This window comes from Pezoporus occidentalis, unplaced genomic scaffold (assembly GCF_034315485.1).
Source record: "Pezoporus occidentalis ecotype Australia unplaced genomic scaffold, CSIRO_AGI_Poc_V1 ctg9, whole genome shotgun sequence".
NCBI classification, from domain to species: Eukaryota; Metazoa; Chordata; class Aves; order Psittaciformes; family Psittacidae; genus Pezoporus; species Pezoporus occidentalis.
In genome coordinates this window covers 4,023,040-4,040,086 of record NW_026916262.1, presented here as the reverse complement: position 1 = coordinate 4,040,086, position 17,047 = coordinate 4,023,040, and the positions used below count along the sequence as shown (strand labels likewise).

General features: G+C 38.5%; 1 protein-coding gene across 1 annotated transcript in view; it reads left to right on the top strand.

Annotated features, from left to right (window-relative positions):
* Nucleotides 1-17,047, top strand: part of UMAD1 (UBAP1-MVB12-associated (UMA) domain containing 1) — an 82,948-nt gene that overhangs the window by 50,180 nt on the left and 15,721 nt on the right. The window contains exon 3 of the mRNA XM_062605018.1: nucleotides 14,455-14,540. Within this exon, the coding sequence (XP_062461002.1) occupies nucleotides 14,455-14,540 (86 nt within the window). The remainder of the gene's footprint in view (nucleotides 1-14,454; nucleotides 14,541-17,047) is intronic.

Below are 17,047 nucleotides of genomic sequence, written 5' to 3'. Positions count from 1 at the left end.
CTCACTGAACACAGCAATTCAGCTTTGTGTAGTGGGTGTTCACTTATATGATTCTGTGGGGCTGACAAAGTAAAAAGGAATACAAGTTTCTCGAAAGAAAGCAAAAAGCAGAAAACTAGTTGCATTGTTGGCCCACTAGGAAGAAAGGGAAGAAAATGAAAAATACTCTAGTTCCCTACAACTCCTCCAAAAAGGAGCATTTCCTAATATAATAAATTGGGGGGGGGGGGGTGTTTGGTAGGTTTCAGAATTTCATCATGGTTTTGATATGTGAGTGCTTGCACGCCTTTCGCATGTCGATTTGTATGTTATCTCCAGTGACGACTACATTTAGATCCAGAATACTGCCTCCTGTTTTTTTCACAATGGCACGCAAAGCTGGTGCTGTGATAGGGTATGTTTCTACAGGACAGTTGAGCCACTTAACTGCCTGAAGAACAGGTCATCCTCCTTCTTGCTCCTGAAAGCAGAATTACTTTCTTATCACCTTTGTGCCAGCTCTGCCAGCTCATTTGGCATCTCTGATTTAGCTCACTAAACTGTCAAAAAACTAATCCAGCAAGAAAGGGAGTATGTATTTATCTTTTTGAGCAGTTCAGTGAGCTTAGGTGGCTCACAAGATCTCAGGAGGCTCTGGGAGCCACCATCACAGAAGAAACAGTGGGAGCACCTGGGCTCTGGGGAGAGGCAGAACTGCTTCTTGGCAGCACTGAGCTGTTAGCCTGACTCAGCCAGGTTGTGAAAACTCACCCTTAGGTAACAGTGTTCACACTATTTTCACACAGTTTGACTGACAGCTCTTCAAATAGTAGCCAGGAGGGAGTTACCAGAGTATGCAGCTTGTTTTTGTAGGGTGGCCTTGTCTCTTGTGTTTTGAAACACATACTTTATTCTAATTGTGTTATTGCATGGAAACATTCTGCAGAAAAATGACATGTGCAGGGTGGACTTGTGTGGGAGCAACATTGAGCAAGTAGATAGGGAGCCACAGAGCCCCAAAAAATTTGTACTTCAGCCTCTGAGAAAGTCTGCTTATTGGATGTTGAGGAATTCCGAAACCTTTGTACTTCTGGTCTGCTGAACACTGCAGGCTCAGAAGCCTAAGACAGAGAGTGGTCCTTCATCTTTCAGGAAGTTTTTCTTAGAAGACCTGGTAGCCCCGTTAGTGTAGCTGACACATCACCATGAGTCTCCAGTGCCCATAAGCCTGAAGTTCTCTTCAAACCCTGGCTGCAGTTTGAAACAGCCAGAGCTCACCCCACCGGCTCCCCAGAGCCTCTGGGAAGGGGGTGGTTGCCATGTCACAAAACAAGAAAGGTTCTTTTTTGAACACTGCCCATCTGCCTTTGTGCTCTTGAAGCTGATATGCTCCTATATAGGTGTTTGTTGGTTGTTGGGTTGTTGGTTGTTTTTTTTTTTTACAAATTGAAATGTTTTGGTTTCAGCTGGAAAATGCCATTTCTGTGCAGAGTTTGGGGAAAGGACTGATGTATAGAGTAGACATAACTTGGCATAAGTGTTGTTAGCCCTCAGATGATTCCACACAGTTCACAGCCGATGATAAAAGTTACAGCCGGCTGTGACCTTTCCTCATTTTCTCCATGTTTGAGAAGAGTATGGTGTGAAGTCCTGGCAGATTTATTTTTTTTTTTAGCAAACTATTCCAGCACTGCACAATGATTGTTTTTCTCCTCTTTGCTCTGTGGGCAGTGTTGGTGTCACTTTTTGGTGTACACGCAAACATTTGGACATTTCATTGTAAGACACAGCCAAAAACCTATCAGATGGACTTTCACAGCCGATGCCATTGTATCTTTGGATATTTTAACATGGTGGGCTTCTTTAGACTTTTTAAACTAAATTTCTCCCTTCAGAAATTCTCATTCATTTCCCCCCAAAAAATACCTTTTGTCCTGTTCTTCAGATACTTTTAAGGAATTCTGCTAGTGCTGTTTTGTGCTGATATTTCAATTTTTTTTTCCTAACAGATCTCCACTACTGCATTTGTGTGACACAAAAATGCAATTGAAGGTCCAAACTACTAGTCCAGAAGTACTAAAAATCTGTGAATATGTAATGCTATTTATCGCATTGCCTTTAAAATCAAGCAATCTAGTGACAGTATGTTGAAGTGAACATTTCCATGTTGTTTACACACAAGTCAAAAGTAAACCAGAAGTTCTATAATGTAGTTTCTTCTACAAAGCTGGCTTTAAAATAAAGTTCCTAGAAATACTAAACCAGCTTAAAGCACAAAAGTAATAGGAAAATAACACTTTAATCCTACTTAATCCACATTATTGACCTATGTGTTCTAATGAATAAATAAATTATGTTGTCCTTTAATCATATGTGTGGAACTGGTTATTCATGAGAGAGGTCTGATCCAAAGATTAGCTACTGTGCTGTTTTTTCAGTTTCTGAGGACAGGTTAAATGGATTTATGTTTTATTTTGTGAGGAGATTGCCTGCTTCTTAACCTGTTTATTTTTTGTTTTTTTGTTTGGGTTTTTTTTGGTTTTTTTTTGTTTTTTTTTTGGGGGGTGGGGTTAGATCCCTTTCCCAAGTCTGAGATACCTCAAAAGATGGTAGTAATATAATGGAATTAATGGTGTAAATTGACAGTAATATTTCAAGGAGTTATGGAAGCAGAGATATTTTCTTTGTTTTGTTGAATAATTTGTTGAGACTCCTTTTGGATATAGGTTTTCCTTTTTTTTTCAATATTCAGAACCTTTGTGTAACAACTCTAGGTATGTTTATAAACTTGTTACTACACAAAATCCAGAGAGTTTATGCTTCCTTTTTAGAGGAAAACAAACTATGTTGTGTTCTGAAATATTCTGCAAGTATGTGTCAGAAATACAAAAGGTGCAATGTATGTACCATAAGGTTTGCTGTACAGTGACATAAGATTGCCAGGCTGCCATCTAGAAGATAGCTTTCAGAAAAATGTGGGGAGGGAAGCTTTTTGAGCCACTGTATTTGTAAACTTCCTGGTGAAAGCTTAGATGTTAATAGAACTTTCTGCTGCAGGTGTATTGGTGCCAGGGTGTCACACAGATCCATATAAACTGTGTGTCAGTGTATCTGTATAACTTTGTGTGTGGTGTTATATTTCAAATTGATTCAGCTTAACTTTGTTTCAGATTTGAGTGGGGCTTCCATGCCGCTGAGAGGATGGTGGCACTTTAAGTACAGAATGATTATTACATTGCAGAAGATTTCTTGTAATTATGGCCCATTAAAGTTACTTTGAATGAGTGTCCTGTCCTATGCATTAATTTTTCTTCCCCTAAGTATTTACTGTCTACTACTTTCAGAGTTTTGAGAAGATGTGGAAAAAAAAAGAAAAAAGAAAGTAAGTTCATAATAATTAATGTGAATGTTACAGGCAGCTGCTCACACAGGAAGGGTAGTTATTGGGATGAGGTTGTATATGATCATCTGCTTATCACAGTGCATCCCACAGTAGCTAGTGGGGCAAAGATGTAAGTAACTCAAATATGGGTAGACTGAGGGATTGATTTACATTTTTTTCCTGTGGGTTTTCCCTCTCCTTAATTATTTTAAAATTATTTATTGTTTAAACATGACTGAAATGCTGTCAAGATAAAATAAAACACAGCTTTCTTTAGAACAGGAAAAGCAATGAAGTTCAGTTTTTCAAGGGCTTCCTTGAGGATGTAGTCATAGAATAATAGAATAATAGAACAGTTTGTGTTGGAAGGGACCTCAAAGGTCATCTAGTTTCAGCCCCATTGCCATGGGCAGGGACACTTTTCACTAGACCAGGTTGCTCAAAGCCCCATCCAGCCTGGCCTTGAACACTGCCAGGGATGGGGCATCCACAGCTTCTCTGGGCAGGCTGTTCGACAGTCTCACCACCCTCATAGTAAAGAATTTTTTCCTAATGTCTAATCTAAATCTGCCCTCTTTCAGTTTAAAGCCATTCCCCCTTGCCCTATCGCTATATGCCCTTGTAGAAAGTCCCTCTTCAGCTTTCTTGTAGGCAGCTTTTAGGCACTGGAAGACTGTTACACCTCTTCCTCACTGCTACAATAGTTCTGGCTATTTCTCTGTATTACTATAGTGGCTTCCCTTGCCTTCATTCCCAGTGGCCAACCGCAGCAATATTTGCCAACTGACCTCCTAGCTGGCCAAAGAGAACAGAGAGCAATGGGTTTTTTCTTTAGGAGGGACATTACTTCTGGTCTCTTTTTACCAGTAAACTGCAGATTATATTCTGTAAACACCCCCAAATCTTCTATCTCTGTGCCAGTTTCAGCCACATTTGACAACGTTTTCCTGCATTATCAAGGACAGAAGATTGTTCATGTAAATTTTATTCTTTAGTAACCATCTTAAATTCGCATTATTTGTTTTCTAACATAATTTGCATTTATGTAGCAAGCTTCATATGCAAATATTAGGCTATCAGCACCTCAGGTTTTGACAGGAAAATAATTTTAATGCGTGCTAGACCTACTGACATGCAAGTTACACAGTGTAACCAAGAGACTGAGCAGGCAGACTGCACTGCAGATTTCGGAGTCCTAGGAAAATCTCTTTCCTCATCAAAATTGGCTTCAATGTGCTGTTTTCATTCTAGACAGGATTGCCTCTAGAACTATATGACAAATAAAGCAGGAGGAGGGGACTCCTAATCTCATGGTTAAGGGAGGATAGTGAAATAATCTTAATTTCATATTGAAAAGTTGAATGTTATAATAAATATTTACTTTTTGAACAACACCTGAGCCTGTAATCTGAGATAAAATTTACAGCTTAGTTTTCTCTAGTGACAAGAAAATGATATTGCTGAAATGTGTTTAAGGGAAGGTTGCTGGCCGGCAGTACTCTGCCTGAGCTCTGCTATTGTCTTCAACTGAGTTTGTTGTTGTTACAAATGTTTCCCCAAAGCCTTTTACCTCTCATCGGGAACTGAAGAAGTAAAGACTTTTATTGTTTTGAGATTAAACTTGTTATCATCCTTCCAAGCAAAATAAGAAAACACAGGAAGCATTGTGAAGATCATGACTGTTACATTCTCATTAAGGGTAAAGAAGACAAAGACAAAGAGAATAAATCAAGGTAAATAGCACTGTCTTTATTTCCATCTCTTGGAAAAACAAAAAGGATCTAGTGGAAGACTGTAACCATAGAAGAAAATCTTGCTTGCAAACTGCTGCTTCTTTTACATTTGTTGCATACCAGCCCAACCAACAGCAAAATTGGATTATACTAAGTGAAGACATCTTTCACTGCCCAGGAAGAAGATTTGAGAGTGAGGTGGAAAGTAAAGAGATTATATAAATTAACACTAAACTTCTCCAAATGTCTAAAAATCTAAGGGATTTCTTGTTTTATTCTTAACCTTAAAACAATGTACTTATTCTGTGGGATGACTGTTCTGGTCTAGATGACTATGAATAAGCTGACACTCAGTGATTATAGAAACAATCTAAAAAAAAAAAATTGTAATCAAGTCATAAAACTTTTCTTTGTCAAAAAAGTAGGTTAATGGTTTACTTCCCCAGAAAAGTATGATTCACTTGTGCTTAGAAGGTTGCATTTGTTTTGATGGGAAGAAAAGGGGCTTATCTGACAGATGAAGTGAATGACAGGAAGATTTAAAGGTTCTCTAGGAATCTCAAGAACTGCAGCTTCATGCATGTAGAGACTGGCCTATGTCATGCAGTCTATGCCTTCCAGGCATTTTTGCAGGTTTGGTTTTGTTTTGTTCTTTCCTAGGGGCAATGTTCATGATAAATACTAATTTATAATAAATATGCTGGGGGCTTATCCCCAGAAAAGTATCATCAGTTAAACAAAGGCAGAGTACTGAATAGTTTTGAGGTTCTCCCTGAGGCATTGGCACACATACCCAGTGAAGCATGAATGTTGGGTCAGAAGACTTAGAGGACATACTGTTATGTAGTTTTTGTTTTCAATTTCTTTCTAATAAAATGATTGAACATGTCATAAGCCCTTACTTGGATCTGTACTATATTTATTGCTTGTACTGTGTTTCAGTACTAAGGATGTATTGAGTAGCGGATAAGTCATACCACCGGCTCATTCCAATAGCAAAACTAGATTAGAAAGGTGTGGCAGCATCTAAGGTAGTAAACTAGAGTGGGATTTCCAAATAATAAAATGGAAAAGTGAGATCTTCCAAAAGATATGCTGTGGCAGAGGGTTCAGTGTTTTTGTGGGCTACTTAGAAAGGCTGCTATGCATATATAATGCATATATAATATATATAATTGCATGGGTGCATCACACTGGTAAATCAGAATGAAATTGATCCTTAGCATTTCTTTAGGCTTGACATTAAAGTATCGTAAATTAAATCTAAAGTAAAATAACATTTCATCATAGGGGATCCTGGCTCATGAATGAATGAATTCTACAGTTTTCTTTGAAGATGACTGTGGACCTGGAGGTAACAAATAGTAGAGGGATAGATATAACTAAGAGACAAGAGAGACTGTGGAACCTCCATCTTTGGAGACTCAAAATTAAGCTGGACAAGCACCTGAGGAACATAGTTTCACTTTGAAGTTGGCCCTGCACTGAATTGGGGGTTGGACTAATGTGACCTCCAGGGATTCCTTTGAACCAAAATTTTGCTATGAAACTCTTCAGCTTTTGATTCATCGGCTTTCTGAAAAAGTTGGGCACCTATTGAAAGAAAGACATATAAATGGGGGTCAGGGGAGTTGGAATGATTTAGCCTTAGTGAAGTGGTTGGAGATGGAGATGGATTTAAATTCTATAGGTCCTTTGTTCTAGGCTCCAGGAAAGCTTTGAAAGAAGCTAAATTTTTAAGAAATACAAAAAATGTGCAGAAATAAAAATATTTTTGCAAACTTAAAAGTATGTAGATCTGGGATACCAGAAATTTACAGCAGCCTCAAATCTTTCATGTTGTTTTTCTGTTGCCATCTGCCTAAAAGTTTTTGGTTTGGGGTTTTGTTTTGGTTTTTGGTGGTGGTGGGGAAGTTTCTGTAAGGGAGTTTTTAATTCATGGTTTTGCTGTGATCTCGACAGTGGGATGTGGGTTGAGAAGACCCTGACAGAATTGTTTAGGCAGATGGAGACGTTACATTAAGATTGCCTGCAGAAGGGTGGGATACCAAAGTGAAACTGGGTGGAAATTCATAGTGCCACTCCCATAATCTTCACTGCCATGTGCCGTAGTTGGATTTGCTATTCCTCTTAATTGGGAAAGGACTGAACCTTGTTACTTCATGTCTCTAAATGCAAAAACATTCAGGATAATATTTACCTTATTAGTTTCCTCCCTTCCTTTTACAGGTTTGAAGAAATCAGTCTTTCAGGGTTCTCAATGCAAGTTTTATATAGATTTTTCTCTTGGTTTGTTAGGATAATTAGAGGAGATACTGGTAAGTTCTACTCCCAGTCAAAAGTTTATTTGGAGGACCCCTTAGTACCTAGGTATGCAGACACTGTTGAAACTCAGTGTAAGGCTGCCAAAGATTTACCATGTGCCTGCTTAGGCTAACACAGAACTCTGATGTAGTATGGGCTTACACAGACTTCCTTCTCATTCATCATTCACCCTTATGAGGCATAAACTCTTAAACTCTTGTTTTGCTGAAAGTTGCAGCTGTTGAGAATATTTTTGCTGATGTATTGGATTTTTTGGGGGTATTATTAACTTGTTGAAATGAAACTGCTGTTGATATGAAAAGCTTTAATATGAAATCAGGATGAGGTGACCTCAAACTAGGATGACTTCATTGTTTTGCCAACTATACATATTCTTCTAAGACTATTAATGTCTTGGCCATGTGGACACGGAGGCTAATGAGGATTGATGTGTAGGTTTTTTAGCACTAACGCTAAATGGAATGGTAGTCCCACTTTTAAGAAAAGAGCCGCCTACCCATTAATGTCCCATCTCTCACACTGAAGAAGACAGCAACTGGCTAGTGCCTTATTTGGTTCAGATAGATCATTGAGTGGTCTGTTAATGACCAGTGGTAACTGCCAAATTGCTTACAGTGTATTATATTTTCTTACAATTGTGTACAATCCATTCAGGGGGGTTGGACTAGATGATCCTTAGATCTTTTTTCAACAACAAACCATTCTGTGATTCTGTGCTCGTTAGCAAAGATTCTAAAGTTCTTCTCTCTGTCTTCTGTTAATTGTCTTGATCCCATAAAGTCAGCACAACATTGTGTCCTGGGTTCTGCCATCAGTGATCCCTGGTATCACGCCACTGCAGTCCCCAACTCACAGGGTAGCAATTGGCTGGTAAACATATTTCACTGATAATCTGCATTGGCAGCTCAGCCCTCTTTGGTACTAAATGTAGCTACAAATTCTTCTTGAAATGAACCAGGGTGACTGAGATGAGGCTTGAGAATAGAAATGGTAGTAAGGAAAACAGCAGCCACTTGACATCCAATGCTGCTTGCCTGTATGCTGCATGCACCAAAAAAAGGGAAAGAACTTTTTACTTTGCTGTAAACTTGCAGTGGTGCTGAAAGTAAATGGAAGCTGTGGTACACCCTGGGAGTGGGTGCTGGAGAAACAAGCATGGCTTGGGAGAAACTTACAAAAACACTTTTCATCCCTGCTGAGGGAACTGGAGGGTATTTAAATTAAGCTGAAGAGGAGCAAAACTCGGAGAAGTGATACTATCAAACGTCTTTACACAGAATTGTGATTGTAGGGACTCCTGAGACTCAGATGTTCAGCAGAGAGGGGGAATTACAACACTTGTTAGATATCTCCCTTTTTTGAAAGTGCTGCCGCTATATGGACTGAAGCCTGAAGTTCTGTTAGTTTATCCTGCAGCAGGGTGACTTAAAATTGGTGTGTCTGGTCTGTCTTTCTTCCTTAGGGATAGAGAGGAAGATTTATGAGTAAGAAAGATGTGTAACTGAAACAAAATCTTGATACTTCTACAGAGTCAGCCTCTCCTGTTTTCAGATCCTACTAATCCTCTCTTAAAACTTTTTGTCTTTTTGCTTCCAAGTAGAAGAAGATAATGACAGGCAACAAACACTTCAGCAACTCACTAAGGTATAATGGAAAATAGCTGTTTGAAGCTGAAGGTGACATTTGAAAATATGTATTTGCTAGCTCGTTACTGCTTGCTGTGTTGCACATGCTTCACTGTCTTACAGGATTCTTGTGCAGACCAGAACAAATGTCAGTCTAAGTTTTAGAAGTCTCTAAAATGTATTTGCAACTGGTTTTAATTATTTAAGATGAGGGTGGTCTCAGCTTTTAAATGCTGTTGATCAAGAGACTACACAGCTTGAGGATAACAAAATGCTGGAAGAGGAAAGAGTATAAATAGAAATGCCTCTTCCTTGTTGAGTAGAAGCCAAACTTGTGGTTGAACTGTTCTATATAAGAGTTCACAGAGGTCCAGATAGGCAGCTGAATGCAGATTTCTGAAGAAACTAAAGACTCTGAGGGGGACTTACATAGTAGATACCGAAGACTCAACTGGGTATTTCTTTCCTGTGCAACACCTGGCTACAGTTCTTGGAAAAAGGAGATACCAGTGGAACTCACGGAATGTTGGTGTAAATCCAGCACCAGCTCAGTGAAAGGAGAAACGTATGTCTGACCTTTGAGTGCAATGCCATTTATTTGGGCCTGGAAGAGGCTTAATATAACTTAAAAAGATCCTCCCAAGACTGAGGATTTGAAATATGGGCTTTTCTGGACAGTAGGATAAATATGTCTACTGCTCTCTTTTCAAACTTTAAAATATTTTTCCTTTGGTAAGTATGGAACCATTTTGCAGCAATAAGCATAATATATTTTTTTCCTCTGATAATTTTTCTTGGTAACATACTGCATATTACAGGATATATAATAGGTTTAAACCATATTACACTGCACAGAGTGTCCCTCATTTCAAATTCTTGAAGGCTCTAAATAGTATGTTTTTTTTTAGATACATGACTTAGATTTATTTTTTTTATAGGAGTTTTATGACTAAAACTTTGCATAATGCTTTCAAACCAAGGGGTATATGAGCCAGAATCTGGTAAAATGAATCATTTTGTCTGTTATCTCTTAATTAAAATAGAGCTTTAAACTTGCTCTAGTTCAAACAAATTAGTTAAAGAAATCTTATGGCCTATTTTTATATGGGAGGTTAGGCTAAATGATTGCAGTGGTTCCTCCGGCCTTATCTGTGGGTATATTTGCAGTTCAGTTCTGATGAAAGACTTTTTTGGGGAGTGGTGGTGGGTATTTGGTAGCCCTTCCTACTAAGGTCATGTGTTTGTGAATTTGTCAAAGCCAGGTTTCAGTTGCTTAGTTTGGTGAAATTGTGGCTATATACCAGTTTGCATCAGGATTGTTTAAGGGATATTATTTGTGTTGTTATTTTCCAGGGTGTGGGGGGCGAGGGGGAACACGACACAGATACCTGGTTCTTTGTTTTTCCCCAGTCAAAACCTGTCTATCAGAATGTATGAAGAGCTTACAAGAGCTCACATTAATTCCTGCACCCAAAGGTCTGTGCTCTCATGGGATGTCTGTCTGGTGTTTACCTTCATAGCATGAAGGTAGATGAGAAGAGGAGATTGCAGGGTTGCAGTGGAGAAGAGGAAAAGCCAGATCAGAGGGAAGCAGCTGAAGGGCTAAGCCTGAAGAAGAAGGAGAAACTGTAACTTCCTGTAAAGGGAAGAGATAAGAATTTAGGTCAATGGGAAACCAAGGCAAGCTGAAGAAAAAAAAAATAAATTAGGGGTGGCTAAACAAGATGGGTTAGCTTTGGCAAGATTGATAAGGTTGGGAACTGGTAGAGCTGGGGAGGTATGTGGGAGTTAATTCAGTATTTGGACTAGTAGAAACAAGGATGACTAATCTGTTTGGATATTTGAGATAGGAACCAGTAAAAAAAAAAACTACGCTGAAAATACCTATTTCTCTGGAAAACTATTCTATCCTAGTGGATATCTTGGGCAGCTTGGTGTGCAGCTGCCTATAACCATTCTGACTCCAGTAACTCAAATAGTAACAGCCGATGCAAAGATTCATGCCTTACCCTTGCAGGACCATATATGTTTATTTTTGGCAAGAAAGAGCTCTGCATTGAAGTTCAGTTTACAAAGGCAATTTGAGTTGTGAAACACTATAGATATTGCTACATTTTGGCCTCCTTAAGAACTCATGACCTCCAGGAGTTGGATGTCAAAGTTCTAAGTTGAAAAATTTCATTTATCTCCAAATGAGCTGTTCTTATTCTTCCTTTCCTGTGAACACTTTTACATTTTTAACCTTTTGGTCCTGATTTCAAACAAAGATTCTTTTCATCTTAAGGAAAACTAATCACAGGAAAAAAGTATATTCTGGATAGCATTAACACACATGAATTTGGTCTTTTATTTTTTGCATATAAAAACTTCAGAGTGCTTTCCCAGGACTGCTATGTAAAGACAATGAGTAAAAAGTTGGCTCCTGTGATTCTGAAATCTCCGGTGTAACTCTCTTTCAGTATGTTTATGCGTACACCCAACTTTACCCAATATGAGTCATCTCACTGACTTCAATTAGCTGTCCCTTTGCTACTGACAGGCTGTGCAGCTCTTTCCTTACACACTCAATGAGTCTTTGTCCAGCTCACTGCAGTCTACTTGGATCTTCACAAGTCTCCATGCAGTTAGTATAAGTTCCCTTGACAAATCCTCATTTTAGGGAGGGGTATCCTGTGTAGTCTTTCATCCTGCATCCTTGATGGAATGTAGGACTTGAAGTGACACAAATGGTCATTCATCTTCCTTGTTTTGATGGGGTTGATACCCTTTGTGACAGATGTTTCTACAACCTACCCTTGAAATCTTTTGGAGGTGGACCACTGTTTAAAGTGACCATTTCCTTAGGCCGTGTCAAGTACTTATGTAGCCTTACTCCTGGAGAAATTGATCTAGCCTAAATCTGGTACAACTTAAAATTACTCTCATCCACAGCAAATGTCCCAAAAATATGTACTTTCATCTTCATACATCTCATAACCATTTTCATGCCTCCCCAAGTTTTTGCAGTCTTTCATTGCAGAGTGCATTCACAAGAGCTCTAATAATTTTTTCTTTGAAGGCCTGTTCATTATAAATGTAAACTAATGGTTTGGCATAATTTATTTCCATGGTTGTTACTTACCTCATTATCTTATAGGTGCTTACAAATTTTGTTTCTCACATTATTGTCCGGTGGAATCAATGATTAACTGAATTCCCATCTTATTTGTCTCACTCCTCCTCCCTCCTCTCCCATTTTTTAAGGTGGTGTGAATACAAGTGCTTTGGAATATTTTATGCAGAGAATTACTAGTTGACTAAGAAGCATTTTTCCATTAAATACTTTTTCCAGAAAAGATCTTGGAAAGCATAGACATTAATAGAATTAATAGGCATTACTGACCTATAACAAAGAGGATTTATTGAATATACTCAAAATACACTGTTAGGAATAATACCTGAGTATTAAACAGCATGCCCAATGACTGCTTGTTTTCATAAGATAATTTCCCAAACATTGCATTGTACCCAGGGGACCCGACCAGGTTCTGAGGACGGCATGGAGCAAGCATGTGTGGACCTGGGTGACAGGGCTTCCAGGCTAATGGGACATGGGCAGAATCTGGCTGCTCTTCCCAACAGCTTCTGCCAGGTACATCGGCTCTAATTAAATCTCAGGAGAAAATGGTGATTCATTTCTGATGGACACAGGCTTAGCAAAGGACTTACACAACAGTAACTTGAACCCTTTCATTTAGAATTGCTGCTGCAGGACTCCTTAAGGATAGAGACTTTCAAAATACTCCATTACAAAAACCGTAGCAGTTCAAATAAAAATAAAACTGGAATTACATGACTAAATCTTTCACTGGTCATCTCCTCTTATAAACTGTTTACTGAGTAGCACTATGTCCTGGGTTCAGCAGTAGCAGTCATTTTTCTCCTTCTTAGTAGCTGGTGCAGTGCTGTGTTTTTGACTTTCAGCCTGGGAACAGCGCTGATAACACTGATGTTTTTAGTTGTTGCTAAGTAATATTTACTTTGGCCAAGGACTTTCTGAGTCTCATGCTGTGCCAGGGAGGAGAGGAAGCCAGGAGGAAGCAGAGACAGGACACCTGACCCAAACTGACCAAAGAGGTATTCCATACCACAGCATGTCATGCCCAGGATGTAAAACTGGGGGCAGTTACCCAGAAGGGCTAGATCACTGGTTGGGTCGGGCTGGGTATCGGTCAGTGGGTGGTGAGCAGTTGTATTCTCTTCCCTTGTAATTTCCCTTATCATTATTATTATTGGTGGCAGCAGTAGTGGTTTGTGTTATACCTTAGTTACTGGACTGTTCTTATCTCAACCCGTGGGAGTTGCATTCTTTCGATTCTTTTCCCAGTCCCTCCAGGAGTAGGGGAATGAAGTGGGGGGGGGTGGTGGGGGGGGTGGTAGTGGTGATGTGAGAGAGCGGCTGTGTGGCTCTGAGTTACCAGCTGGTCTTAAACCATGACACACTGATAGCAGGAGATAATCCACAAAATCTTTACAGCTCCTTGTACACCCTCCCACCAACAAAGAAGATCATAGAAGATAGGCTAGGTGGATATTTGGTTTATTATGTCTGGGAAAAGAAAAATGCTCGGTTTTTTTTTTTTTTGTTGTTGTTGTTTTACTATCTCTATCTTTAAAATTAATGATATACCTTCTGTCTTTAAAAAAATTTAAATACTCTTGTCTCTAGTTTATTGCTGTGATCTGCTCATCTTATAGATTGGTACCAGCTGCAGCTTTTGGGATAAACTGGATCATGTGTCCTCAGTAAAATCCTGGGCAGAGGTAGCCACATCTTTGCAATGGGAGGAGGCTAGCGGCCAGCCTGACAAGTAGTCATTGTTCCAGTACAGTCAAACCCAGGCTGTTTCTCTCAGTATACTCTGTCTCTCTTTCAGCACTAGTGCACAGATATCCTCTGTATGGAAATGAGGTTACAAATAAGGGTGGTGCAATGGTGCACATGTTCTCCCAGCCTGGTATGGGACTGGGGTGTGATGAACTCGTGCTCCTGGTATCGCCTTTGCACCAGATACTTGTACTGCTGTGTCTCCTTTGTTTGTCACTTTGCCAGTATTAGAATGTAATGGTCCTACAAAGTGCAAAATACAGGCCCTGCATTTTTCTTTCTTTTTTTTTCCCCCTCTAATTTTTTTCCCTTTTATTAACTGACACAGATTTATTCCTGGGTTTTGCAGACTACTTTTCAATGTTTCTCTCTTTTCACGCTTTCAAAACTGTAAAATGTAAATGTGGCAACAGAGTTCCCACTTTTCAGGGAATTGTATAATCTGATTTTAGGAAGACTCAGGAGTTTTTCCTGTTCTTTGTAAAAGAATTTTCAGTGATTGAATAGTTGGTTTTGTTTTTTATTTTTTTCTTACTTTGCCAGGTGACACAATTGATGATCAAAGTAGAGAGTCAAAGGATAAAACTTCATTTCCAGAGACCAGACCCATGTACAAGCAACCTTCACAGGTAGGAGAATAATTTCCTTGTAGCACACACGATGAAACTTCCATAGCAGCTCATTTAAGAAGCATGAATATCCTGCAGGAGAAAGTTTCAACATATTCATATCTTCTGCAGACTGAGTACCTACTCAGCCTTCCTTGTCAACTATCATAAAAGAAGCACTGCTAGTAATTAGATGGCAATATTATCAAGGCCACCAATATTGGCTTGAAAAAGAAATAATGAGACAACTGGGCTGTATGGTATTGCTGAGTATCTTATTTTTATACTTGAGACACACAAGAACAAAAATACGGCTAGAATGTTAATGAATTGCACAGAAGCATTGGTGTGGTGAGTAGTGATACAAAACGTCAAACATTTACATAAGTCGTTTATTTCCCCAGCTACGATTATAAGTAACATGTTGCAAATGTGTGCGTATAATAGACTGTCTATGTGTTTGCTTTCTGTTTCAGGACTGTGTGGTTGTAAATAATCTGGACTTCTTTTTCTTCATCTGGTTTATTTAATATGTAAGCCATGTATACCAAAGAGGGCTTTTCAGAGTATTTTTGCATATGATGTACAAATACTTGCTTCTCCTGCTCTGAAAATGTTTTTGCAATGAGTATGAGCTTGTTTTCCATTGCTGAGTAGTTTTAGCTATTTGCAAGGTAACTGTGCCACATTTTGCTTGGATATTTTGTGCTTTTGAGATGTGTTTTGTTGTTAGGGTTTTTTGGTTTTTTTTTTGTTTTTTTTTTGTGGTTTGGTTTGTTGTTTTTCTTTCTTCTCTTAACCTATGTTTTCTCTCTTTCTCATAGCTAGCCTTGAAGCTAGCTGTGTCTCTGTCTGTCCATCTCTTCCCAATGCCATGTTAATATTTGTTATTGCTGAGTCCCTTGGTTTATCAAAGGTGTGTGTGATAATGTTGCATCTTTAAGAGTGGCCAACAGGTGGGTGTGAATTTCTTTTTTAATTCCAAATTAAATACTGTGTCTGATCCAGATATCCTTAATTCATCATAAGTAACGTGTGGTTTGCCTTCTGATAATGTGGTAGTATGAATTAGTTACAATTAATCACAAAATTTTAGTCTGACTTCCAGACCCATGCACGTCTGAGCCAGAGTGTTTTGCAACCAAGTCCTGCAATTCTGAGGGAATATAATGCACTGATGTTGTGGGTACCTACTGCACAGACATAGTTTCTCCTAATATGATATTCTCACTAGGTATTCTGAATTGCAGTTATTGTAGTGTCAGTGGTTTGTTCAATTATATGGAATTTCAGTAAAACGTGAACTTGTGTAGATTTTAAGTGTTTATTAGTTAGAGGAAAAAAGCAAAGTTTTCTAAATAAAATAGCATATATTACAGTGAAAATAAACCAAATATTTATTTTAACCTTTCTATTAAAAGACTCATGTCACAAAAATATTGTACAAACTGGCATGCGACAACATCAGTTAAATTAAGATACAGTGTTTAATATAGCTAAGATATGAATTGCAGTCTAGATTTCAGTATTTGGACTTCATGTTTATCCTAAGGAATTCTCAATTTCTCAAATTGAGTAACTGAGGATATGGATAATTCTGTCCATTAAGAAAGCAATATTCCTATTTGCAGTGGTGAGTATATTTTTATAAATTTGTGGGTGATCTTTACTAATTTAGCAAAACTGGAAAAGCAGTGTATTATGTACTCAGTGCGGCGCTGAGGCATAGAACATTAATTGAAATCATAAACTTATTAGCATTAAAAGAAGAGTGCTTCATAAGCACAGTACATCACATTAAATGATATTTGCTAGACTGTAAAATAGGATCAGATTTTTGTCATGCAGAGCTGAACAGAAGAGCATTTAGTTCTTCAACTGCATCTTTCAAGTGCTGGAAACTTGCTTTTATTTTTATTTTACAATTTATTTGATGTAGACTTTATGGAACATGGGAAGTGTTTTTAGAAATGTTATTTAAAGAAGAATGAAGTAATACTTTGTTCCTGGGTTACTTCCTTATTCAAAAAGGAAGTGAGGTTGCGTTTGATTTTTTTGAACAAAGTATCTTCTGGAGTGTTTTTTGGTAACTGCCGTCATCTTTGGAATTGCCCCTTTACTTGGATGCTATAGGATTTGTTTGCTGTACAGTTACTGAATAGTCAAATACAGAAATTGGTATAATCTTGCTGAAATTATTTAAATTAATGCATAAATAAAAGCTTACACTGAGATCATCTTGTAGCTACTAGCAACACGTAACCTCTTGCAACAAAGGTCATATCTACAGTCTGTGTTATTCTAAGAGGTTTTGATATTGCATGTATATTAGAGGAACTGCAGATATTTAGAAACTTGTTGGAGGAAGGGTGTTCTCAAAGGCCAGCTTTAGTCCAAGCATTTCATCTTCTGCTGCAGAGAGTGGGAACAGAAGCTGCTGCTTTGAACAGTCCCATGTGGAGTATCCTCTCCATCTCCATGGGTACAGATAGATGTTTGGGAGGGTCATCTCCCAGTGCCGAGTCAGT